We start from the raw sequence: 26,984 nt of genomic DNA on the forward strand, positions 1-26,984 counted from the left end.
TATAGAGGGCAACACCATCCTCAGACTCACAACCTAGGACTTATCCTGAATTTCTCACTGTCTCTCACCCTTCCATACCCAAGCTGTTGCCAAGGCCTGCTGATTTCACCTTGGCCATATCTTTCTTAATACTGCCCCTTCTCTCCTTTGACACTGCCACCACCCAAGTGCACCACCTCATCACCTCATAGCTGGGTTATTGCAGTACTCTGATGGTGGGTCTGCCTACTTCAATTCTCTCCCATCTCCAGTCCATTCTCCATTCAGCTACTAAAGTGATTTTCCTAAAACACAGTTCTGATCCTGTTTACCACCTACCCCCACTCCAGTAAACTCCAGTGACTTTCTGTTGTCTCTAGGAGCAAGTATGGAATGCTGTGTTAGGCATTCAAAGCAGCCCTTCTTACCCTAGGCCTTCTACCTTTCCAGTCTCCCTTGCCACATTCTCTTCAATCCAGTGCCCTATTTCTGGCTGTTACGCTAACAAGACACTCCATTTCTCTACTCTGGGCATTTTCTTTGACTATTCTCCTTTCCTGGAGCTCTCTCCCTCCTCAATTCCAACTACTGACTCCCCTAGCTTCTTTTACATTACAACTATGATCCCACCTTCTACAGTAAGCCTCTCCAGTCCCTCTCAATTCCAGTGCCTTCCGTCTCTTAATTATTTCTTATTTATCTTGTATATACCTCATTTTGGGTTCCAAGTTGTCTCCCCCATTAGATTTTAAATTCCTTGAGGGTAGGTAGGTACTGTCTTTTGCCTCTCTTTGTATGCCAACACTTAGCACAGTGCTTGACACATAGTAGGTCCTTAATAAATGGTGGTGGATTGACTGAAGAAAGGCTTTGAATTCCAAACATAGGACTTTTTATATTTGATTCTGAAGGTAATAGGGAGCCATTAGAATTTTTTGAATAGAGGTATAACATAGTCTATGTATGTCCCTCCTATTCTTTTTCCCTTTTAAATCCTTTCTTCACAATCTATCCTCCAAGTTTAAAATTTGCTTAAAACTAAACCTTTCTTAAATCCACACTCCTTAGTCCTTTCCACTCATTCATAATCCCCACTTTCCTTGTTAAATTGAATGTATTTTTGCCCTGAATTCTGTATGTATTCTCTCTTTTGATCAGTTCTGATCAAAGTAACATTCAAGTGACTGCCTCCTTTTCCTTGTTTCTATAGTTTTTTACTTTTATACCTCAATTATGTAAGATAGTAACTCTACCCTTTCCCCTTTTTTCCCATAGTATATTCCTTCTTCCCTCCCTTTCCCATCTTCTTTTAAATTATCAAAACCTAACCACTTCTTGACTCTGTTTCATTTAACTCCTAGGATACTTGGTAGTATCATTCTGAAGGTAGATTTATGTCATCTTCCTAATTAGAATATAAACATTTTTATATAGACACTTCTGACAGATCACTTTTATTTACCTTCTAGGTCTGTTATTTTTGCTATAAGATACCATAAATCTCTTGTTTCATTTATTCTAGAAATTCTAGTTGATCTTGTGTCCAATCTGGGCACTTTGTTATTGGATATTTCTCATATTCTGGTTTTATTATAGTTTGGTTGGTGTCCTGTTGAGACTTTGCATTAGGGCCAGACTGTGTACACTACTGGAAAGAATGTAGTAGTCTTGCATAATTAGTTTGTTGAAATTTTTTTCTGTTTTTTAAAAAATTCTTTGTTGTAAAGGTTGGTTCTCTGGGAGGGGGAGGAGGAAAGGGTATATTGGGAAATGTAGATGATATAAAAACAAAGGGTAGCAATAACGATTTTTTAAATAGGTAGAGCAACCATATTTAATATTTAGACTTGCCACAATCCATTGAGAGCTAGGCCAGATTGAAACTGGTCAGGCTCTATTGATGGGGGGTAAAACGAGATCCCAAAAGGTTCAACAGATATTCTGATCTTATCCAAGACCAGAAAACCTGCAATATCGTCTGGAAAGAATTCAAGGTCTCAGGCTTAATTGGAGTGAGAGTTGTAGAAGTTTATTGTTACACTTCCATGAGAAGCGGGCAAGAGTCCTTTAGGGGACCTGCGAGTGAGAGGGGTACATGCTTTTACTTTTAAAGGGTAGGGCTGCCACTGTCAGGGCTGGCCTGACGGGAGGGGCTTCAATGCATAGACAAAGGTCAGAGCTGACCAAGAGGAGCATGTGAATAGATAGTTTAGATAAGATTTGGGCCAGGCCGGAGGAGACATGAGGGATTAAGTAAGAACAAAGGAGTCCCAAGGTGTTGCCTAGGCCTAGTGTGGATAGGGGGAAGGGGCAGAGCTGGAGGTTGGGAAAGGAATTTTACAGATAATTTTACAATACAAATTGCAGTTACAATTTCACAGACTGGTTTCACAAGTTGGTTTCATAAATTGACCTAGACCCCAGGTACCCCATCACTATGAGTTTAGAATTGGAATAAAATCAGATACTTGAAGACCATCTAAGAGTTAATGAAAGGATATTTATTTAGTGGTAGCATAGAAAGGAAAATCTCCAAATCCCTGAGGCCTCATCTAGTATGAGATCCTCTTCTCCTTTTATTCATAGAAGCACTCATTAGTGAAATCCCCTCGCCCCTCCAATGTAAGGCCTCCTTCCTTTCCACCTGTTTTCAGTCTTTTCCCCCCCATCCTCCATACCCACTCTCCTGTCAGCTCTTCTATTTCTGAGACCACAGAGATCACTTTCCCCTCATTGTCAGCCCTTGATTTGACCCAGGCACATCTGTCTCTTCTCTGTATCTCCCTGTTACCCTCCCTCCCTTCCTTGTTCTAACGTAATCCTACAAAAGAAGCATTCACCTATAGGTAGGGTATTGCCAGGATCTGTCCATAAAGCCCCCTGTCTGCCTATTCTTTGTTACCCTTATGAGATTTTTGTCTGTATCCCTGCTCCTTGTGTACATTTAGAAAGAAGTCTCTTACTGGTCTATCTGTTGTCATGCCAGTACTATTGCCATATGCATTTAATCACTCCTTCAGTTCTCTTGTTTGAGGATTCGAGAAGCAAATAATCTCTTCAGTTCTGGTTTTCTTTCTAAAAATGTTTCAATTTTTATTTTATATTAATATTATGGATATTATAATATATAAATATTAAACCTATTTATTATTAAATGTCCATCTTTTGTCCTGTATAGTTAAGGCCAGATTTGCAGGATAGTTCACTCTGGACTGCATCCTGAGTGCCATTGTTCTTTGGAACTTATTATTCCATTCCCTTCTCCTTTTTTTAATAAGTGCAGAATAGTCTTGTGTTATTTGATTGTGCTTTCCTTTGTATTTGCATGTCTTTCTGCAATGACTTGCAGAACTTGTTTCTGAAATGCATTGTTAAATTTAACCACCATAATGTCTTGGGATTTACAACTTTTTTTTTTCCCTGGAGGCAATTTGTAGATTCTTCCAATTGGAATTTCATTTTCTACATTCAGATGTTCTAGGAAGTCTCTTCTATTATTTCCTTACTTGGGATGGTAAACTTTTTTGTGTCCTTCTGGGCGACCTGTGATTCTGAGGTTGCCTCTATACATTCTTCCTTTGAGATCCATATGTCTTACTTGCATAGTGAACCTAGTTTCTTTTAATATTTTTGTTTTTTGCTTCTCTTATTCTCAGTCTCATTTGTCAAAAGTGGGTGTCCCCCAAAGCTTGGTTCTAGGCCTTGTTCTTTTTATGAGTTGAGAAGATACTGCAAAGTTGAGTTAGTGTTCCAAGTGATTGAGATAGGGAAGAAAGAAGAATGCTGTCACAGTTTAAGGGAGCTGGCTTAAGAAAAAATTAGGAGTGTGAAGGAAATGGAAATCATTAGGTGAGGATTAGTAAGACTGAGAGGGAAGATGACAGAGAGAGAGGAAGACTCTGATAGATAATATTGCTCCCACAATGCAGTAAACACTGTGTTTTATAAAGAAGTAGAAATAACTGTAAGAAAATGGAGCTGGGATTGAGGATTAGCCATCAGACTGAGGGAACTGAAGAAGGATTCCAGATGTTTAGAAGACATGGGAGACTTATTTCCAAAATATTATTAATAACTATCACCTCACGTACCTGCTTTTCTGTACCTCAGCCCCTTTCAATCAAGTTTCTGACCTTACAGTTCAAATGAAAGTGCTTTTTCAAGGTTACCAAAAATATTGGTTGCTAAGTCTTTTTTTTTTCCTGGTAAGGATTTTATTGTCTGAGATTTCTTATTTTAGGAGGAAGGTCAGACAGGCAGAGTATCTTGCCAAACAGTTGAAGACAATTCATTCACTCCTCCATCTAACATTTATTCACTGCCTACCTCATTGTACCTGTCCTGGAAGAAAATGAAAATGACTTTTTTTTTTAAGCAACTGGGGTTAAGTAACTTGCTCAAGGCTACACGGCCAGGTGTTTCTGGGTGTGGTGCTAAGTATCTGAGCCCAGATTCGATCCCCAGTCGCTGAGCCACCTGGCAGCCCCTAAGCAATTGGGGTTAAGTAACTTGCTAAAGGTTAGACGGCCAGGTGTTTCTGGGTGGGTGCTAAGTGTCTGAGCCCAGATTCGATCCCCAGGTCATCCTGACACTGGGGCTGGTGCTCTTACTTGCTGTGCTACCTGGCCACCCCGAAAATGACTTTTTTCCCCCTGTCTGGGGTTTACATTTAAGTTGGGGGAGGTAAGATGGGTACCCAGGTAACTCAAGGTAGCACATTAAAGTATATGAAAAGTGCTGTGGGTATTCATTGATTGGAAATAACACAAATATCAGCCTCCTCAAGTCAGTGAATTTTTCTTTCACCCCATTGCTATAATATTCAGGAATGGTCAAACTTTTGTTCTCACCTTCACCCTTAATTGTTGGGCCTCTATGATCCTAAACTCTGAAATTTCTTTCTCAAACCATAATCTCCTATCCCTCCATTTCACATTCTGCCTCAAGCAATGTAAACTACATTCTCATGCCCTCCCCTCTTTCAGCAGAGAATCTTATCTCATATTTAATTAAGAAGTGTAGACTATGATGAGCTCAATTCTTCCCTTATTTTTAAACCCCAGATCCCCTCAGCATCATTCTTTACACTCTCCTCTTTTTCTCAAATCTCAGAAGATGAGGTGTAATCCGTCTTTCCAAGGCCGACATGTCTACTTGTGTTTTCAATCCCCTCAACTTGTACTTCCTTTGGAAACTTGCTCCCTCCATCACTCCCTCTATATATAATCTTTGGCCTTTCTTTATCTGTTGGTTTCATCCTTATTATCTAAAAATATTCCCCCATCTACTCCTATCTTTCAGAAGCTCTTCACTTGACCTGTTACCTCCACCAAACTACTGTCATAGTTCTCCTTTTATAACTAGACTCCTAAAAGAGTCTGTACTATACAGACTCTGTACTATACTCCTCCTTTCTCACTTACCACTTATCTTTCCCAGTTGTTTTTTTTTAACATTTTTAATTGAAGTTTTTTTTCCTTGTGAGGCAGTTGGGGTTAAGTGACTTGCCCAGGGTCGCACAACTTGTATCAAGTGTCTGAAGGTGCATTTGAACTCAGGTCCTTCTCCCTCCAGGGTCAGTCCTGTATCTACTGTGCCACTTAACTGCCCTCCCCTTTCTGTCTCTGAGATGGTAAGTCATCAGATAAATAGGTTAATATATGTGCAATTATGTAAAACACTTCCACATTAGTTATTTTGTGTAGGAAGACTCAAAAGAAAATAAAGAAAGTAAGTGAAAAATAGCATGCTTCAGTCTGTATTCAATCAGTATCTGTTCTTTCTCTGTAGACAGACAGTATACTTCATCATTAATCCTTTGGGATTGTCTTGGATTATTGTATTGCTGTACAATATTCTCTAGGTTCTATTCCCTTTACTATGCATCAGTTCATGGAAGTCCCTCCAGGTTTTTCTGAAACCATCCTGCTTGTCATTTTCTAATAGCATAATAATATTCCATTACAATCATATACCACAGCCTGTTTAGCCATTTCCCAATTGAGGGACATCCCTTTGATTTCTAACTTTTAGCTGCCACAAAAAGAGCTGCTGTAAATATTTTTGTCCAAATAGGTCTTTTTACCTTTTTTTTGGATGCCTTTGGGCCTGCACAACATACAGCCTGCAAAAAAAGAGAATGTAAAAGGAAGTAAAGATGTAACAAGTGCTTTGTTTGTGTCCCGCTTAACCCGCCTTCCACTAGTCATTATTGTGCCTGTCATGTAAGTTGGTGGGTGGGTTGCCACTGCACACTGTCTCCTATTTGTCACGTGACCCACTGCAACCAACCATCATCAGTCTGTCTCTAGTTATCTTTACTTGGAAAGTGAGCCACTAAAAACTTATCTGCAGCCTGAAGAAGTTTAGCCTATTTTAATTTTGGCCCAAACCTACTGCCAAGTTGTGCAGGTCTGCTTTTGGATATAGAGACCTAGCAATGGTCTTGCTGGATCAGAGAGTATGCACAGTTTTATAGTCTTTTGGGCATAGTTCCACATTGCTTTCCAGAATGGCTGGACCAGTTCACAACTCTTATCAACAGTACCTTAGCCAAAATGGGATCCTGAAAGAACAGTCAGCATCTTCCCATAATAGTGCAACATCAGTATTCATTCCACTGGTGTTGATATTATCTGATAGCATCTGACTGATACTATCAGAACCATGAAAGTAGAGTGGGGAGGATTTTTTTTTCTTTTCATTAATTTCCGCCAGATTTTGAGTAACAAATTTTCTCCCCGTTTTTCCCCTACCCACCACCCCAGAATAGGAGTCCCACAGGATATCCCCTCCTCCAATCTGCTCTTTCCCAAGGAGTTTTAATTAAATTTAATTTCTTCTACCATTAGAAGTAGTAGAAGTAGTTTCACCCCAAACATGCAAATATACAGTACATAATAATGAAAGTTAGTTTTGTATTTTGTCCTTTTTTTTTAACTATATGGTCAATGCAAATTTTAGAATACCATTGTGCTAGTAGAGAAAATTTAAAAAAAAAATTTTCATCTAGCTCTTTCTCATTATGGTATCTATTCTGAGCTTTAAAAACTGTGTGACTTTCAGTTACAGTTACTATCTCTGGGTCTCAGATTCCTCCTCTGTATTATAATTATTAGGTTTAATGATTTCTGATATTTTTTCTAATATTTTGTAATCCTAATCTAAGTTTGTGTGACACAGATGCTAATAATTATTGACTATACCCATAAGGATCTCTTTAACTTCTTTAGTTTTCAGCCTAATGATCTAAAAAGCATATGTAAGTTGAGTCAGAGGTATACCGTTTATATTACTTAATAGTATAATATCAAAAATTAGTTAAGTATAAGGTATTCTTCTGAATTTTAATCCTCCTTTCTATCCCTTATCTGCATCTTTGGGGACAAAAACTAAAAACTTCAGTAAACTGAAACAGATTTGTTGTTGCAGGTATCTACTGATGGAAATGCTGGACTCTTGGCTGAACCTCAGATTGCCATGATCTGTGGCAAACTCAATATGCATATGAATGTGCAGAATGGGAAATGGGAGACTGACCCATCTGGGACAAAAACATGCATTGGAGCAAAAGAGGGAATTTTACAGTACTGCCAAGAAGTAAGTACCTGTGTCAGCTCACAGTTTTAACACTTTTAAAAGAACTTCTGCAGTTGTTTTTCTTGCATATCACTGTTTTTATTCAGAATATTCTTTCCATTTGAGAGGCATCATGGCATAGTAGATTCTGAGTCAACCTTGAAATCAACAAGACTCAGGTCCTGCCTCTGAAACACTGGCTTTTTGACCATGACCATGGCAAGTTCTGTCACTAGGAACTTGTTAGATTGTAAGTTATGGATGAGGTACCAATATGTATTAGAGAAAGTTTCCTTACCAGGAATTCCCTATACCAAGGAAATTACTTGTCTGGACCAAAAAAAAAAACCCCAATCTTTTCCATTAAACTCAAAAATAATAGAATTAATAGACTTGTGAGCATGTAGTCTATTTAAAAAAAAAATCCCAACACAACCTGATCTAGGGATGTGGATTTTATTTAAAAAAAAACAACCTGATTCTATGAATGTGTCCTCAGGCTAGAAAAGTGTTTTTTTTCAGTTGTTAATTTCTACTGAAAGTTTTTTCTTTTCTTAGTGTTGCTAGAGAACCCTTAGAGTCAGCATTTTCTTTATTATAGTCCTTCATACTGTGGAAGATTTCTTTCAATATTCTTGTATCTAATGTGAATCAGGATTAATAAATGCTATTTAAATTTCTGTCTTTTGGAAGTCAGAGCAACTGTATCCCCCAAAAGATCAATCTTGTTTTGAAAAAAAAAATTCATCTATTTTATATCAAATCTATATACATATATATATATATTATATTATATCTATACACACATTGATAGCTGTAGAATGGGAATGTTAGGGCTATAGCTGTGTCTACCTGGAGTCTGTATGTTGATCTGTACCATATTGAATTGTCCTTAAACCTAGTCAGGTATTTTTATTCCCCAGTGACACATGCAAGCACTGAGGACTCAGGGACAGAGTCCTAGAACTAACCAGAAACGTAATAATGAGCCTTTTGGTGAAACTACCTTACTTTGACTTTCTCCCCCTGTGCTTTTCTGGAGTGGAGTGGTGGTGTGGAGAGCCTCTCACCTGCTGTCTGCCTAATTAGCTCCCTTGCTTTATTCTAATGGAGAATTGAATGGAGATGAAACTAGCTGTCTTACTCTCAGTTCTTCTCACATGAGACTTCCCTTTTTTTTTTAACTCATAATTACTCAAGTTTCTGCCTGTTTTAAGGACTCCTTTGTACTTGCTATAAGGAGTTCCCATGTGCATGTGACTTTCTCTCATAATAAATCAAGTTACTATCCATGTCTTTTGGTTAGTAGTATCCTGTAAAAATCAGACGGCCATTTGAATCTGTAATAATTCTTATATACTAGATTGCTTTTGGTGAGATTGGGATTTGAAGGACTACAAAACCTTGGTGGAGAAACAGTTGAAGCCTTGGGTTTGCATAAGCCAAAATTTGTATTTTGTCAGGGAAAATTAATTTGTGTCTAGCATTTAATATTTACTAAGAGTACAGTTCATTAAAGGGAGAAAGATAATGTTATATGGATGCTGATTTCTTCTGAGATATTAGCCAATCAGGAGCCCAATATTGTTAGGCAAAGACTCTCCCTCTTTCCCCTCTCTCCCTTTCTGCACCCCTCCCTCCCTTCTTTCTTCTCCCTCTACCCCCCCACTTCTGTCTCTCTACTCTTTCCTCTTTCTCTTCCTCCTCCTTCTTCCTCTCCTTTCCTTTCTGTCTCTCCTTTTCTCCTTCCTCCCCTTTTCTCTTTTTCCTCTTTCCTCTCCCCCTTTTTCCTCTTCTCTCTCCCCCTTCTTCCTCTTCCCTCTCTCCCTCATCTCTCCTTTCCTTCTTTCTCCTTCTTCCCATTTTCCCCCCTCTCCTTTTTTCCCCAGTCCCCTTTCCCCCTTACCCTAATGAATTACTGACACTTCTGCTTGCCCTAGCTTACTAGCACCAGTGACTGTATATGTGTGTGCATCTGCATCTTTTTATTTCTGTAAAAGCTTAAGAAACTTTTTTTGCCAGACCTATGATTTCACTGGTGTTACTAACTCCTGTTGAGGAAATTTCCCCCAACTATTACAATTACAACAGAGAATGGTGGCATTTCAGAATTTGAGATTTGGAAGCAACCTTAAGTGGCTGTTGATTCCAACCCATTAATGAAAAGTATCCCTAATAGTCAAATCAGAAAGCATTAATTAGGTACCCATTATGTGTCAGACACTGTGCTAAGCACTAGGGATACAAAGAAGGAAAAAGACTATCCCTGCTGTCAAGGAGAACAATGTGGAGAGACAATGTGCAAACAGCTATGTATGAACAAGGTATAAATAAATTGGAGGTAATTTTACAGGGAAGGTGCTAGCATCAAAGGGGCTCAGGAAAGGCTTCTTGAAAAAGATGGAATTTTAGCTGCTATCTAAAGGAAGCCTGGGAATCCAACAGATAGAGATTGAAGAGAGAAAGAATTCTAGGCATGAGGGACAGCTAGTAAAAATACTCAAAGTTAGAGATGTAGTGTCTTATGTGAGGAAGAGCAAGGAGACTAGTATTAAGGATCACATTATATTTGAGGGAGCAGAACAAGATGTAAGAAAACTGGCAAAGTAAGAATTTGCCAAGTAATTAAGGGCCTTAAAAGCCAAACAAAGGATATTACACCTTGAGTTTGTTGAATAAGGGTGTGACATGGTCAGAACTATGTTTTAGAAAAATCAGCCTGGGGCAGCTAGGCAGCACTATGGATAGAGTGCCGGGCCTGGAGTCAGAAAGACCTAAGTTCATATCCAGGCTCAGACACTTACTAGCTGTGTGACACTGGGTAAGTTACTTAACTCTTTTTGCCTCAGTTTCTTCATTTGTAAAATGAGCTAGACAAGGAAGTGGCACACCACTCTACCTTTGAAGAAAATCACAAAAGGGGTCGCAAAGAGTTGAACATAACTAAACAACAATAGAGCATGGACTGGAATGGGAAGAGATGTGAAGCAAGAAACCCAAACAAAAGACTATTGAAGCCATCCAGGTAATTAGGTAATTAGGGTTGTGGCAGTTTGTGGAGGGAGAAGGCTTTATATACAAGAGGAGTTCTAAAGGTTGGCCGGATTTGACAATAAATTGGGTACAGGGAAGAGACAGAGTGAGAGGGAGTGAGGAATTCCAGATAACATCTAGGTTTCAAGCCTAGGTGATCGTGAGGGTGGTTGTGCTCTAGAAAGTAATAAAGAAGTTAGGCCACAGGGAGCTTTTTTGGGGAAAGATACAGAATTTCTTTTTGGACATGCTGAGTTTGACCTAAGACGTACTCAACCAGACTCTTCCTGAAGACCTCCAAGCAAAGGAAATCTATTGAAGCAGCACATTCTGCTTATAGTCAGCTCTAATTGCGAAGAAGTTCCTCCTCCCAAAAGCCTAAATTCTCTCTTTTTGCAATATCTTCCCATTGTTTCTGGTTCTACTGCTCCTCTGGGAATTAAATATTTAAAGACAGTTAACTATTCTAAGTCTTCTCTTCTCCAAGGTAAACATAACCATTTCCTTCCCCTGATATTTTGCTGAAATGGATTCTTGGCCCATCACCATGCTGGTTACCTTTGTTTTGGACACATGCAAGCTTATTAATGTCCTTAAACTATGATGCCCAGAACTGAACACTATTCCAAAACAGGTCTGATAAGAGGTCTCTTTAGTAGGACTGTATCCTTTCTGTTAGTGAAAACTAGGCTTCTTTTAATGTAGCCCACGATCATATTATCTTTTTTCGTTGTTGCATCACACTGTTGACTTGAGTCAAGTGGCTTGTTAAAACTTCTAGATTATTTTTGGAAATACTGTTTAATCATGCCTCTCCTATCTGTCCACATGACGTTTTGTTTTGTTTTGTATGTCAGTGTAAACCTTTACATTTAACCTTGGTTAATTTAATATGATATTAGATTCATTTTGTGCAGTAGCCTGTCAGAATTATTTTGGATCCTGACTTTTGTCCATTGTATTAGCTATCCCTCTCAGTTTTGTGTTCTTTGAAGATTTGATGAGCATGCCTCCTGTTTCTTTAAGTCATTGCTAAAAATGTTAAACATCATAGGGCAATTACAAATCCCTGGGGTATACCACTAGTGAGCACCTGCCACGTGTAGTTTGAACCACAAAGGACAGTACTCTAATCCATATCTCTCCACCTTCTTCATAAGAATATTAAAAGATACTATTCAAAGCATTGCTAAAACCTATGTAAACTATTATCTACAGCATTCCTCTCAGCTACTTATTTCATAATTCTGTCAAAGAGGAAGTGTGGTTAGTCTGGCATGACCTGTTCATCCAGCATTCCTTCCCATCCTGCTCTGCACTCCAGCCAAATTGACCTTTGCTCACGAGACGCCATTTCCCATTTCTGCACCTTTTCACGGGCAGTTGTTCATGTCTGCCTCCTTACCTGCAAATCAGGTTCCTCTCTTTGGATGCAGCTCAAGCACCATTTTCTGTGTGAAGCCTTTCCTGGTTCTCCCAACTGAGAGTTCTCTCTCTCCTAAACTACCTTGTATTGAACTATCTTGTATATGTATATGAACATGTCTGTTAAATTTATATTCATGCTATATTTCTTTTTTATACATGTTTGTGTCCCTACTTCTAGAAAGATCATTTCAAATAAGAATTATTTCATTCTTGGTACTTTGTACCTAACTCAGCGCTGGGCACATATTTGGCACTTAATAAATACTTGTTGATTGATTGATGAAACCCTGGTAATTCTTTGTGATCATCACTTCTTAGCCATCTCTGTGGTGATCCCTGAGATTTTTCCTAAGAATCAAAGTAAAACACACTGGCCTATAATTTGTAATCTCTGTTTTTTTGTGAAAATTGAAGCAAATTGAAATTACTTGTTTTGTGGTTTCTCCCCAGGTTTCTCGACCTTTCAAATATCACTGACAATGACTCAGCATTCCTATCTTCCAGTTTTTGTAAGATTCAAGAATATAGTCTTTCTATCAAGTGACTTCAGCTCACGGAGGTCTACTAGATACTCTCTTATTCTTTCGCCTTACTTATCTTGGGAATGAATTCTTAGTCATTTTTGTTTTGTCATTTCCATTGCAGGTGACACCAGCCTCCTTGCTTTTCCTTATATAAGACACAAATCTCCAACTTTGAAGGTTTTTGCTGGCTGTCCCTCTTGCCTAGAATTCTTTTTCTTTATTTCCATCTATCAGCTTCCTGAACCTCCTTCAGATCTCAGCTTAAATCTCACCTTGTTCATAGAGCCTTTATTTGATTCTCTTTAATGCTAGTGACTTCCCTCTAAAATGGCCTCTGATTTATCTGTATCTTGTTTGTACATAGTTATTTTCATGTTGTATCCCCATTAAACTGTGAGCTCCTTGAGTAGGGGTGCCCTTTTGCGAATGTTTGTTCATATCCTTGTCTATTGATAAATTTGGCTGTTAGTGTGTGTGTATGCATGTACATATGCACATACATACACAAACACATATATAAATTTTATTTATATTTATTGCCAAATCCTTATCAGAGAAATTTGATACAAAGATTTGTTTCTATTCAACCATTTCTCTTCTTACCCTACCTAGATGAATTAAGATTGTCTCTGCAGAAGCTTTTCAAAAATTTCAAGTAAAAAACTTACCTATTTTATCTTTTGTAATTGCCTCTGTCTCTTGTTTGAATAAAAACACATCTCTTCCCATGGTTATGAGTGGTACATGTTCTGTTTCTCTTTTAAATTTCTAAATAGTATATGATCTTTAATGTTAAGGTCAGATATACATTTAGAATGTATTATGGAATGTGATACCGACTGCTTTCCAGTTTTCCCAGCAGTTTTTATCAAGTAGGGAGTTTTTTTCTAGGTAACTTTTGTTTTTCACTTTATCAAAAAGTAGGTTATTGAGTTCTATTGTTTCTGAATCTTCCTTGTCAAATCCATTCCATTGAACTATCTTTCTATCTCTTTAACCAGTACCAGATGACTTTGATGATTGCTGCTTAATAAAATAATTTGAAGTCAGGAAGTATTTCACCCTTCACCTTTACTTCTTTTCATCATTACCCTTGATATTCCTTTTTTTTAAACAAATTTTATTATTTTATTGAGGTCTGTAAAGTATTTATTCCCTTTTGTAATTTGAGTGGTACAGCATTAAAATAGAAATTACTTTTGGTAATATTGTTTATAATGTTTTTATTGTATTAGCAAAGCCTCGCCATTAATACAACATTCCTCCAGTTATTTGTCTGGATCTTTGTTTCTTTAAGGAGTACTCCATAATTAAATCTTTACAAGTCTTTTGTGTGCTTTGGGAGGTTAATCCCCAGATAGTTTATGAATTTTGTTATTCTTTGAAATGGTATTTCCCTTTCCATTATTGTTGTGTTTTTATATTATTCTGTAGAAATGTTGTTGGTTTGTTTTGCTTTTTGGAGGGGGGAATACAGAGCAGTTGGCATTAATTGACTTGCCCAAGGTCCCTAGCTAGTAAGTGTTAAGTGTCTGAGGCCGAATTTGAACTCAGGTACTCCTGATTCCAGGGCTGGTGCTCTATTCACCGTGCCACCTAACTGCCCCAATGTTGTTGATTTTTGAGGATAGTTTTTGTATGCAACTTTGTAAACTATCTCAGTTAGTATCTTATACTGATTCCCTGAAGCTTTCCAAGTAAACTGTTATATCAGCAAACAGGTATAGTTTTATCTCCTTACCCATTTTTAGTCCTTTTAATTTCTTTCTCTTACTGGTATTATCAGCATTTCCAGAATATCAAATAATAGTGGAGAAAGTGGGCATCCTTGCTTCATTCTCATATTTATTGGGAAAGGTTGTAGTATGTCCCTGTTGCATATGATGCTTGCTTTTGTTTTTAGATAGATGCTTTTTTATGATATTAGAAAGTTTTCTCTGTGCATAGACTTTCTAAATTTTTTTGTTTTAGCATAAAAGAGTGTTGTACTTTGTCAGAGACTCTTCATCTGTTGAAATGAGCATATGGTTCTGGATATCTTCATTTTTCATGCTTAATTATGTAGCATCCCTGGTATAAATCCCACCGCGTCTTAATGAATGAATAAATTGCTATAATATGATAGGATTTTGTCAGAATTTATTAAGACAATGTTCATTAATGATATTAGTCTGTAGTTTTATTTTTGTGTTTTATCTTTCCCTGGCTTAGATGTTAGGATTATATTTATCTCATAAAAAGGATTCTGGTAGGATTTTTGCTGTATTTTTTTATAATTATTTGTCAAGTATGAGTACTAACTGTTCTTTAAACAATTGATTGAATTCTCCTGTAAGTGCATCAGGACCTGGAGATTTTAATTTTTTCTTTGATATTTCTTTTATAGCTAGATACATTTTTCTTAGATTGGGGTATTTAAGATCTTTATCTGGTTTTCTGATAAATTGAGTATTTTATATTTTTGAAGGTATTCCTACGTTTCTTTTATGGTCTTAGTTTTATTAACATATAGTTGTTCAGAATGTGATCAGATCTTTATATTTATTCTGGTTTTGCTGTGATTTCACCTCACTCCTTTGCTATTTTATTCATTTGATTTTATGCTCTCTTTTTAATCAGATTAAGCTAAGGGTTTATCCATTTTATTAGTCTTTTCAAAGGCCCAGCTTTCACTTTTATCATTTGTGTGGATTTTGTTTCAAGTTTGTCTATTCCCCTTCTAGTTTTTAATACTTCTTTTATAACCTTATTTTAGGTTTGTTGATTTTCTATTTTTTAAAATGCATATTCATATCATTAATCTTTCCCTTTTCTGTTTTGTTAATATAGTATTGTAAGGATATGTTTCCCTGCAAGGACTACCTATAGCCCAGTAATCCGGGTTTATTATTTCTTCATTATCATTTTCCTTATATAGTTATTGTTTCTCTGATTTGTTCTTTGACCTACTTATTAATTAAGATTTAATTTTTAAATCTCTGTTTGAGTCTACGTCTTCTATTTGTGGTCCCTGAACAAAATTCTATTTTTGTTGTTTCATGAGCTATAAAGGATGTATTAACTATTTCTGACTTCTTACATTTATTTGCAGTATCACTGTGCATGGTAAATTTTTGTGAGTTCAATGTGGTGCAGGAAAAAAATATATATATATATATATTCAGAAGACTCCACAAGTTTCTTTAACTCTAATTTCTTCAGAAATTTGTTCAGTTTTATATTTTTCAATATTGAAGTCTCCTGTCACTGTTGTGTTACTATGTATGTCTTCTTGAATCTCAAGTAAGGTTTCCTTTATTAATTTGGATGCTAAGGTATTTGAAGAATATATTTCTTCTTGTTCTTCAGTTGTGTCATTCCTGTCTGACTTCATGACCACATTTGGGATGTGCTTGACAAAGACACTGGGGTGTTTTGCCATTTCCTTCTCCAGCTCATTTTATAGATGAAGAACTGAGTCAAACAGAATTAAGTGACTTGCCTGGGGTCTCATAGCTCCCAAGTGTCTGAGGCCATATTTGAACTCAGGAAGATTAATCATCCTGACTTTAGGCCCAGCACATTATTTACTACACCACCTAGCTGCCCCAAGTTTTTTATAAGTTTATTACAAATATTGGTTTGTTTAGTATGATTCCTTTCAGCGTAATAGAGTTTCCTTGTTTATCCTTTTTTAAATTTTGAACATTTGGCTTTGCTTTTATGATAGCATGATGACAATTCCTTCTTTTTCCATCTCAGTTTTGCTTTGTATATATCTTTGTTTTTAATTGTGTTAACTTAAGCAGCAGATTGTTAGTTTTTTTTAATCCAATATTTCACTCTTTTTATTTTAGTAGACTTTTTTTTTAGCCATTCACATTTAATATTTCAAAGTTAGGTTTATATTTACCTCCATCTGTCTCTGAAATTGTAAATTTTTTTCATGTATTGATTTTTCCCCTCTCCTAACTGTATACATAACATCACATTCATTTGGTTACTTTAATCTTTTTTTTTTTTAATATGTGATTCTCTTTCTGCTGGCTGTGTTCTCACATCTGATCCCTTCTTCATGTTTCTACCCATTTCCCTTTAGGGTTTTATTTGGGTTCCTTTTCTTCTCCCACTTTTACTGCTTTATATTTTTTCCCTCTCTTCCTCTCTCTGTCAGGTAAATTCCAATCTCTCACTTCACCTAGTCCTGTTCTTTGGTTTTTTAAATTTTGGAGATTTTTTTTGGTGCCCCTTTCTGAAAAGGATTTCTCTCACTCTTTCCATTATCTGTTTTCTATTTCTCTTTACTCTAGACCTCTAATTCATGACCCCTATAATCATCTGTTCTCTTTCATCTCTCTTCTTACAATCAAAGCTTACAAGGTATCCATTCTAGGCTTTGACCTCTAGGCACTTTCTGCCACTACCTTGTAGGGCTTACCCTATGGATTAGCCTTTTCCATTGTGCCTTACTCTAAAATCAGTTATAATTATTACAAGTGTCAGGACATTGCCCTGTGGTGACACTCCCACACCCCTCTGCCCCATTGCCCACTGATATATAGTCTCATTGACTTTTTTTTTTCTATATTAATCTGGAAATTTCCTTTCTGTGTCCATGCTTTCCCACTCCTCCAGGTGCCAGTTGTCCCCAGGGGTTCCAACTCCCTTCCTCTTAGGACAGGTAGACTTCTCAGGTACCAAATCCCCCAGGCCTCATTCAGTGTAAGGTGTATCTATCTGCCCTCACCCATAGGAGCAATCATCAATGGAATCTCTTCCCACCTCCAGAGTAAGACCTTCCTTTCCCCCCTCTTTACATTCTGTCCCTTATTCCTCACCCAGTCTCCTGTAGGCTCTTCTCTTCTCAAACCCACAGAGATCACTTTCCCCTCATTGATAGCCCTTGATTTAGCCCTAGGACATCACTCTCTCTTCTCTGTCCCCCTGCTACCCTCTCTCCCTTTTCATGTCTTCTTCTATGTTGTAATGTAGTCCCACAAAAGAAGCATTCATCTATAAGCAGGATGTCACTTGGTATAGTCCATGATGCCCGTCTGGCTCTTCACTGTTACCTCCACCACACCTCTGCCTTCACTGTTGTCTCCTTTCTGTATTTTGAAAGAAGTCTCTGTTGTTGTTGCTGTCTGGTTTTATTCACTCCTGAATTTTTTTATTTGGGGTTATTTGAGAAGCAAATAATCTCTGTAGTTCTTGTTTTCTTTCTAAAAATGTTTCCAACTCTTCTTTATTATTGAATATCCATCTTCTGCCTTGTATGGTTAATTTGCAGGATAGATCACCCTGGGCTGCATTCAGAGCTCCATTGCTCTTTGGAATACATTATTCCATTCCCTCCTTTTTCTAGTAAGTGCAGAATAGACTTGTGTCATTTGAATGTGCTTTCCTTTATGTCTTTCTCTTAATGGCTTGCAGAATTTGTTTCTGAATTGAATTATTAAATTTAACCATTATGTGTCTTGGGATTTGCGGCTTTTTTTTTTCTTGGAGGCAATCTGTGGATTCTTTTCATAGGAATTTCATTTTCTGTGTTCAGATGTTCTGGGAGGGCTCTTCTGTTTTTTTCATTATGGTGTTAAAGTTTTTTTGTCCTATCATGTTCTTCTGGGAAACTTAGGTTCCTTAGGTTCTCTTTGTTCAGTCTGTCTTTGAGATATGTTTTCCTTATAGAGCTAAAATATTTTCTTGTAATGTTTTTGTTTTTTGCTTTTCTTCTTTTGGGTTTTTTCACTTACCATAGGAGTTAGGGCCTTGTTTATCAAAAGCTAAGTATCTTTTGTTTCTATATGTTATATGCTTAACCAGTTCCATTTTTTAGCCTCTTTTTAAAAAATCTGTGTTGTATAGTTTGAGATGTGATACTGATAGAACCATTTCCTTTTCACATTTTTTGTGATTTCTTTTTGAGTTTCTTGAATTTTGTTCCTTCAGATGAATTTCAGTATTATTTTTTCTAGCTGTATAAAGGAATGCTTTGATAGTTTGATTATTATGACCACTGAATAAGTAAATTGTTTTAGGTTGTATTGTTTTTTGTTTTTTTTATAAGCAATCGGGGTTAAGTAACTTGCTCAAGGATACAGGGCCAGTTATTTCTGGGTGTGGTGCTAAGTATCAGCCCAGATTTGATCCCCAGGTCATCCCGACACTGGAGCCGGTGCTCTTACTCCCTGAGCCACCTGGCCGCCCCATGTATTGTTGTTTTTATTATTTTATTTAATTGACTTTTTCTTGAACATTGATCTCTCCTCTTATTTAGGTCTGTCTTTATGTAATGAGAGTTTTGTAGCAGTATTCATAAAGTTCTTGTGCCTGTGTTGATAGATTCTCAGCTACATTATGAAGTTATTTTGAGTAGAATATTGCAAAAAGGGATCATTTTCTTTTCTCTTCACCAGTGTTTATTCCTTCTCTTGCTATAGCTGGCACTTTTAGAATTTTATCAAGTAACTTAGCACCCACCCAGAAACACCTGGCCATGTAACCTTGAGCAAGTTACTTAACCCCAATTGCTTAGGGGCAGCCAGGTGGCTCAGCAAGTAAGAGCACTGGCTCCAGTGTCGGGATGACCTGGATCAAATCCGGGCTCAGATACTCAGCACCACACCCAGAAATAACTGGCCGTGTAACCTTGAGCAAGTTACTTAACCCTGATTGCTTTAAAAAAAAAAAAAAAAGAATTTTATCAAGTAATAGTGCTGATAATGGCAGATAATAAACATCCCTGCTTTATCCTTGCTCTTACTGTGAAGATCTCCATTCTATATAATAACTGTTCTTGGTTTTAGAGAGTTTTCATTCATTTCTATGCTTTTTTGTTTCTTTTTTTAAAACAGAAATGGTCATTGGATTTTGTCAAAAAGCTTTTTCAGTATTGAAATAATTATGTTTTTTGTTCATTTTGTTATTACTGTGGCCTATAATGTTTATAGTTTTCTTTATGTTGCATTCCTGAGATAAATTCAACCTGTTTATTATGTGTAATCTAATATTTTGTTTTTTCCTATTTCTTTATAAATTATTTAAATATTTATAACTTATAAATTATTTAAATATTTATTTAATCTTCATTAGGGACTTGGTCTTTCTTTCTTGGATATTTTCATTTTCTGCTTTGTCTCTTTCTGGCTTAGGTGCAGAAACCTTACTTCTCCCATACATCTCAAGCTGGATTTCCTATAGACATCTTAAATTCCACATGTCCAAAACAGAACACATTCTCTTTTTCCCCAAACCCTTCTCTCTTCCTTATTCCCATAGTACTGTAGAGGGTACAGCCATCCTTCCAGTCACCCATTCTCTAGAAACATAGATATCATTTTTTACTTCTCACTCTCTTGAACACATCCCATTCCCATTTCCAGTTGGTTCTTAATTCCTATCAGTCCTGCCTTTGTAACATCTTTCATATAAGCCCTTTTTTCTCCTCTGATAATTGCCATCACTCTAGTACATGGCCTCATTATTTCATGCCTGCAATTCAATAGTGATGATTGGTTTTTCTGCCACAAGTCTCTCCCCACTCCAACCCATCCTCCACTTAGCCTGTCAAATTGATTTTTCTGAAACATAGATTTAACCATATTACCTCCCCTCCCCTTCTTAATAAACTTTGTTGGCTCCCTATCCCTTCCAGGATTGAGTATAAAATTCTCTGTTTAGCATTTAAAGCCCTTCAAAACCCAGCCGCTTCTGCCTTAACAGCCTTCTTAGACCTCACTCCTCTCCTCTGATGTATTTGATGATCCAATGACACTGGCTTCCTTGCTGTTCCTCCCATGAAATGCTCTATCTCATGACTGCAGACGTTTTCACCAGCTGTCCCCTTATCTCAGTCTCCTAGCTTTCTTGACTGTTTTTAAGCCTTGGCTAAAGTACTGCTTTTTGAGGGAGAAAAAAAGCCTTTTGCAGTCCTCCTTAATCTTCATACCTTTCCTCCGATACTGCCTCCAGTCCATCTTGTGTAGCTTTCATTTGTATGAAAGTTTGTATGCAGTTGTTCACATATACATTTGTATATGTACATATAAGATACGTTTGTATGCAGTTCACATATTGTCTCCCCACGAGCTTCTTGAGAACAGGAGCTGTTTTTTGCCTTTCTTTATATTACCAGCACTTTACACTGTGTCTGGCACATGCTTAATAAATTCTAGTTCACTGTTTGCTTCTATTTTGTCCTTTTTCTTTGCTCCTCCTTCCACTTTACAAAGAAGAAAGTAATGAAAGAGTAGGAGTTTGCTTAAAGGCAAATGATCTATAATTGATATGAGTCTTTTGTTCCATTGCCCCTCCCCCTCAACCCCTTGCCTTGCTCCAGGTTGTAGTTTTAACTCTTTCCCTTTTCCTTTTTGATCCACCATTTGAGGTTGGAGTTTATTTTGCTTTATTCACTTATTTATTTTGCCCTCCCTCTTAGACCTATCTCTTCTTCTCTTCCCTTATTTCCATATTGCATATTATGCTTCTCTACATTAAGCTCTTCCTGTGTGTATTCAACCTTCTTTTGTGTAGTTCAAAAGAAAGTGAAGATGATTAGATGCCCTTTTTCCCATTTTTTTCAGCTTGACTACAAATAGCCCTATTATATGTTAATAAATTCCTTCTCCTTTTTTCACCAGTATTTTCTTCATTGTCTCCTTTACTTTTTCTTTTAGCATCTTCAGAATATAATGACCTTCTCTAGATCCTCCATCATTCATATTTAACTTTCTCTATAATCCTTGAAGACATTAGAGTTCTGGAGGAACACATGTCTTCTCAGCCCTTAATAAATACTGGTTGACTGAAAAAAAAATAATTAACAGTTTATCATTGTAAAGTCCCTCCATTTGGTCAAGTGTTTTTTGGGAGGAGTTTCTTCCCATATGATTCCACTTTCCCATCAACTTCTAATAGATCTGGGTACTTTTATAATTTCTTGAAATATTTTATCCAGACCCTCGTATCTCCATATTTTTTCTTATGATTTTCAGATAATCTGATTGTTTCCCCTTAATTTGTTTTTCAGGTTGGTTGTTTCTGATAGTAAATATATTACCTTTTCTATGTTATTTTTTATTTTGTTTTTTTTCCAGGCTTTTGATTTAAATATTTTTTATTGTCCCATAGAGTCATTGCTTTCTGGTTGGTTAATTCTAATTTTGTCACATCCATTCTAAGCTATCTCTTTGTCATCCCTACTAGTTATGATTTCCTTTAGTAATATATTTTGTATCTTGTATTTCATTTCACTTCCTGTGGCTAGAACATCGTTTTCTCTAAGGCTCAACTGAGACGTGTGGGGTTCTTTTCTTCTTACCGTGTTTCCCCGATAATAAGACCTATCCCAAAAATAAGCCCTCCCCTTACTGTGTAAGATTCCTCTAAAATAAGCCCTCCCCTGAAAATAAGCCCTATTGAGATAGCTACTGTAGTGAAGGTGATCCCCTGCGCTACACGCTACATTACAGTACCCTCTGTATTTACTGTCCCCACCCCCATGAAACGCACGCCTCACTCCGAGCTGCATCCAGTCAGAGCTGCAGCAGTGAGCGCGTCATCCTGTTCTTCCCCAGTGATTTGCTTATTGAATAAAGGTACATTTTTTTGTTCACATTTACCTGTTTATTAAAATTGCTGTCAATGTTCATTAAAATAAGCCCTCCCCTGAAAATAAGCCCTCTGGTGTTTTTCTGTCCAAAAAATTAATAAGACAGTGTCTTATTATCAGGGAAACACGGTAGGTTCACCTCTAGGGTTTCTTCCAGTACAGAATATTTCTTCATTGGGTTTGTAAAAAGGACTTAGCCCCATGCCTGGCAAATAGTAGATGTTATATCAGTGCTTATTACCTTTCCTACCTCCTTTCTGTTTACTCCTGAAGTGCCCACCAGAAATTATACACCAAAGCCCCCTTAAACCTGCTAGAGAGGACCCTTACTAGGTTCCTTGGAAACCACCTAATAGGCCCCAATAGTAAAGAAATGTTTCACCTGTGTTGCTAAAAACATGCCACAGATTCCCACAGATTCAGGTCTGTTTGTTTGTATCCAAGGCTTTGCTAAGGGACTATGGCTTTGCTTAGCTTCAGTAGGTAGAATACTGAGAATGCTTTGCTTCAGTAAGAATAATACTGAGAAAGCTTTGCTTCAATAGAAACAACACTAAGACAAAAAAAAACTAAAAAAAAACTAAACACCCCCTTAGTAACATATTCTGTTGCTAGCAATCACATTTTCTATAAAATTATGTCTAACAGAAAGCTCAGGACTGTCTTTCCCTCTGAGAGGCAGTCACCAGCCTGTTAATAAACATTCCTATCAAATTATAATTGTTTTTGCTGTCTTGCTTTCTCCGTTATCCATTACATATTTAGAGATTCGACCAAGATAGCCTTTGGCTTTGTATTGACAGCTGGACCAGGCTCCCTGGAGGGCTGGGAAGGCAGTTCTCCCCAGGGGTAAGTGGCCACCAAGATGATGCCCCAGCATTGTTTCCCTGAGCAGACCAGAACCTAATTCCTATCCAAATTCTTTCAATTCTATCCTAGAGTGTTCCTTCTTTTAATTGAGTACTCTACCTAGGGGGTGATCACCAAGATGATGTCCCTCGGCCCCAGGTAGGGTAGGAGGCTAAGCTGGATGCGGCTGTATGGCCCCTACTGGCCTCCAAGGTCAGGACGCTGATGGAGTGCCGGTTTTTTTTTTCTCTCTCTCTTCTGAATTTTGTGTTTGCTGCTAAGTGTTGCTATTTCTTTAACTGTCTGTTTGTGTATTGTCGCTAGGTGTCTTAACCTGCTTCTTTTCCAGTATTTGTGCAATTGTTTCTGTTTTCTTTGTGTGCATTTTTGTGATTCCAGGAACCTGAGTCCTTCTCGGTCCAAGTCTCAGCCCAGGGAGCCATTGCCATAGATCAAAAGCTCAGTATCCTGCCAGCTCCTTGTCCCCTGACTCAACCACCCAGTCAGGGCTCTTCCCCCTCCACCCCAGGATCTGACCAGCCTACCTGGGACAACTGCCAACAGTTGCTCCACACTCAGGTGCTCCACCTGGGATCCCCAAAGGGAGGGAGTGAACTTTTGAAATCCAAAAATCTCAGTGCGAGGGGTCACCAGAGAGACAAAAACGCCACCAGAGTATATTTCGTGTGTTGTGTTGTTTTGTATATATCCTGTCTGTGGGACTGTGTAAAGAAATTTCTAAATATACCATTCTGTAAGATTCAGAAAAGCAACCAAAAGAATGCTGTACCTGAGCTAGAAAGATTGATAATCTCTTAAAGAAAGGCTGCTGGCAGAAAACCACTTCTCCTTCTACTCCTTGAGCTCCAGCAAAAGTTCTCGAAGTAGAAAGACAAATGGACAGAGAGAGAATGGGAAATTTCTCCCCGAAAATCTATCTAAGGGAAAAGGGGTTACTTCAATGATCAAAGAGAAGTAGGTTTTCAAGCTGCGCTTTGAAATAGGACTAACACTTAACCCTTTCCTGGGTCACAGAAAGAGAACTGTGCAACGTCATTGGGAATATAGATCCAGGTAATGAATTCATTCTGATTATCATTTGGCACTACAAAAACTGAAGTTTAAGGTCACCAGCTTGGTTATTCAATTGTTTTTATTTCAAAGTTCAAAATTAAGACCATGATTGTTACTGGTAAACAGTTGTATTATATATGTTGCATGAGAAACAATTTCTTTTAAAGTCTTGGAGTAGATCTGAAGTTTTAAAGGAATGAACACCTAAGAAAAGTTTATTTGAGCAAAAGGTCAAAAAGAAATTCACTAAGATTCTCTTCCCTGTGGTCCCAGTTGTTCTTAGCTAGGGCTATGGAGCCCTCCCCTGTCATCCAGCTCTGACAGAGCTGAGGAGGCAGTAAGAGGTTTGAACCATTAAAATTTTTTCTTTCTCCCTGTTGTCCTGGCTATAACTGAGCTAATTTGGCTCTGTCTTTTTTAAAAGTTTGGGTCAGGCCCTGTCCTGGGCTGTCTCAGCTTTATATTGCCCTATTTCCTATGGTAGCTTGATTGCCCTGTGGTCACTGGCCTGTTTTCTTGCAAAGCCTAGAACACAGTCTTTCCTTGCCCAATACTGGGTTGGGCTAGACCTGTTTCCTGCAGTGGTTAGGGCACAGGATGCCTAGCATTGGGCATGTTTATATCCCTTGTGGTGCCTGTGGTTTGTCTGACCTTGTCTTCTATCGTAAGACTTAGATGTTTTGCGTTTTGCCTTCTACCTACCTAGGATAGTTTCTGCTAAGGACTGCCATTAGATTCTGGCAATCTTATATGTAGTTATGAACAGTGTATTTTTAGAGTATTTATGCTAGGGATCTTGTTAGGAATCTAGGCCCCTTTAGTTTCTAACTTGCTGCCAGCTTCCCATGAATCCTCAAGCCCATCTTTTTAACACTATTCTCCCATTGATGCCTGTGAGCCACAGAATGCCACACTTCAGAAGAATTAAAGTTGAGAGTCAGCCAGAGAGCTTTGTAGAGGTACATGGTGGGCACAAAAAGGCCATAACAGCACCTGTTTGTTACAAAGGAGAGTTAGTTGGGTTGGACCTGGGCAAGGATGTATCCAGAAATGAAGGTGAAGTAAAAATAAAAATGTATTAATAAAATAAATAAAAATATATTAATACCTTTTGTCTTTACATTATAACATTCCTGGATCCTTTTGTCACCTCACCCCAAGATGAAATTTCCCGTGTAACAAACAAACAAAAATCAAGCAACAACTGGTACAGTGATCTCATCTGACAAGGTGTACAATGTTCTATCCTAGGAGAACCTACCTGTTTGCCCTAAGAAGGAAAGTAGCTTCATTAGAGGCAGCTAGGTAAGCACCCTGGGTAAAGCTCTGAGCTTGGAGTCAGGAAGACCTGTGTTCAAATATAGCCCCAGACACTAAACAGCTGTGTGACCCTGGGGAAGTAATTTAACTTCTGTTTGCCTTATTTTCCTCAACTGTAAGATGGGGATAATAGCAACACATCCCTCCCAGAGTTGGAGTGAGGATTAAATGAGATATTTGTGAAGCACTTAGCACAGTGCTTGCCACATGATAGATGCTCTCCAAGTGCTTCTTCTCTCCTTCCCCATTAACTGTTCTGTGATGCTGTCATTTTCTTTTAATTTACATTGTTGTAGACTTTGTTTCTGTTGTTCATTTGATTCTGCTTATTTTGCTCTGCTTTGTTTCATGAAAATATTTCCTTGTTTCTCTGAATTCCTTTGTCATTTCTTAGAATACGATAATATATTATTCATAGACTTTCACTTTTTCTTCAATAACTTCCTTTATACCCAATTTTCATATTCTGTAAAATACCACAGAACAAACCATTTTCAGATAAAATATTATTTCTTAACTTTTTCATTTTTTAATATTTTGAGCTATTACATTGAAATAAGTTGATTTCATCTTTGAGAAAGATGAAAATTGGACTATGTTATTTGTAAGATTTTTTTTCTTAAAGATTTTTTTCAGAAGCTAATGGAAGCTCGCTGGGGCTGAAATGGCTCTTTGCTATGTGAAGGGTACTTCTATAATTTGTCAGTTAAGATTATGCTAATTTGATGATCTTTTGGTTTAAGGAATTCAATTCTAGAAAAAAGATGTTTTTACTATAAAAATGAAAAATTTCTTGTGTAACTTTGCTTTAATTCTCAAGATATTTGGAAGGATTGTAAAAATCCAAATAAATTATTGAATGATAGACTAAGATATTAATAGATACCATCAGATTATCTTTTATTAAAATGCTTGTTTTATTTTAGCTACTTCTGTGAAGTTTATGAATATTTCAAGAATTATAATTATCAACTAGATCTTTAATTTTCAGCTTAAATTTTCTCCCAAGATAAGAAAAATGAAAAAGACTAGATAATAGGCACTTCTAATCAGAAAAGTATATACGATACTGCTGTTTTTATTTGTTCTTTTTTTTTCTTTTTTTGATGGAGTTTAGATAGAAACATTTGTCATTATCCATCATAAATCATTATCCAGATATTCTTTTTATATTTAATATTCTAAGGGTCTTGAAAAAGTAATTAGTGAGTAATTTTTAGTAATTGGATAAAATATTAGTGTATCTTATTTTCTGTATATTCACTGAAAGTATATGTAGGATAAATCCATTAGCATTTCGCCAGTTAATTCTGGTACATCTATCAGTTATCCATTTTACTATATCAAAAGTATACGTTAAGAGTGGTATTGCATGGGTGTTCATTATTTTCTGTGTTCTTTCACTAAATTTGTTTTCAAGGTACTATTCAGTCTTTTTATAGTCACAACCCCAGCTTTCTCCTTGATAACTTCAGGCTTTATTTATTCTTCTTATCTTACATACATAATAATGTATGTATAAGTATTACCTTCATCATTGGTTCAGTGACCTCTGGATTCATTCTCAAAACCTTAACTTTCTATTCTTCCTTGGTGAAAAAAAATTTATA

General features: G+C 37.1%; 1 protein-coding gene across 4 annotated transcripts in view; it reads left to right on the forward strand.

Annotated features, from left to right (window-relative positions):
- Nucleotides 1-26,984, forward strand: part of APP (amyloid beta precursor protein) — a 192,423-nt gene that overhangs the window by 25,785 nt on the left and 139,654 nt on the right. For all 4 annotated transcript variants that reach the window (XM_069075071.1, XM_069075073.1, XM_069075070.1 and 1 more), the window contains exon 2: nt 7,411-7,578. In XM_069075071.1, coding sequence (XP_068931172.1) covers nt 7,411-7,578 — 168 coding nt within the window. The remainder of the gene's footprint in view (nt 1-7,410; nt 7,579-26,984) is intronic.

The sequence above is a fragment of the Petaurus breviceps genome, unplaced genomic scaffold, assembly GCF_028583685.1.
Source record: "Petaurus breviceps papuanus isolate PSGF00001 unplaced genomic scaffold, PetGlider_PUasm1.0 90897, whole genome shotgun sequence".
In the NCBI taxonomy this organism is placed as follows: Eukaryota; Metazoa; Chordata; class Mammalia; order Diprotodontia; family Petauridae; genus Petaurus; species Petaurus breviceps.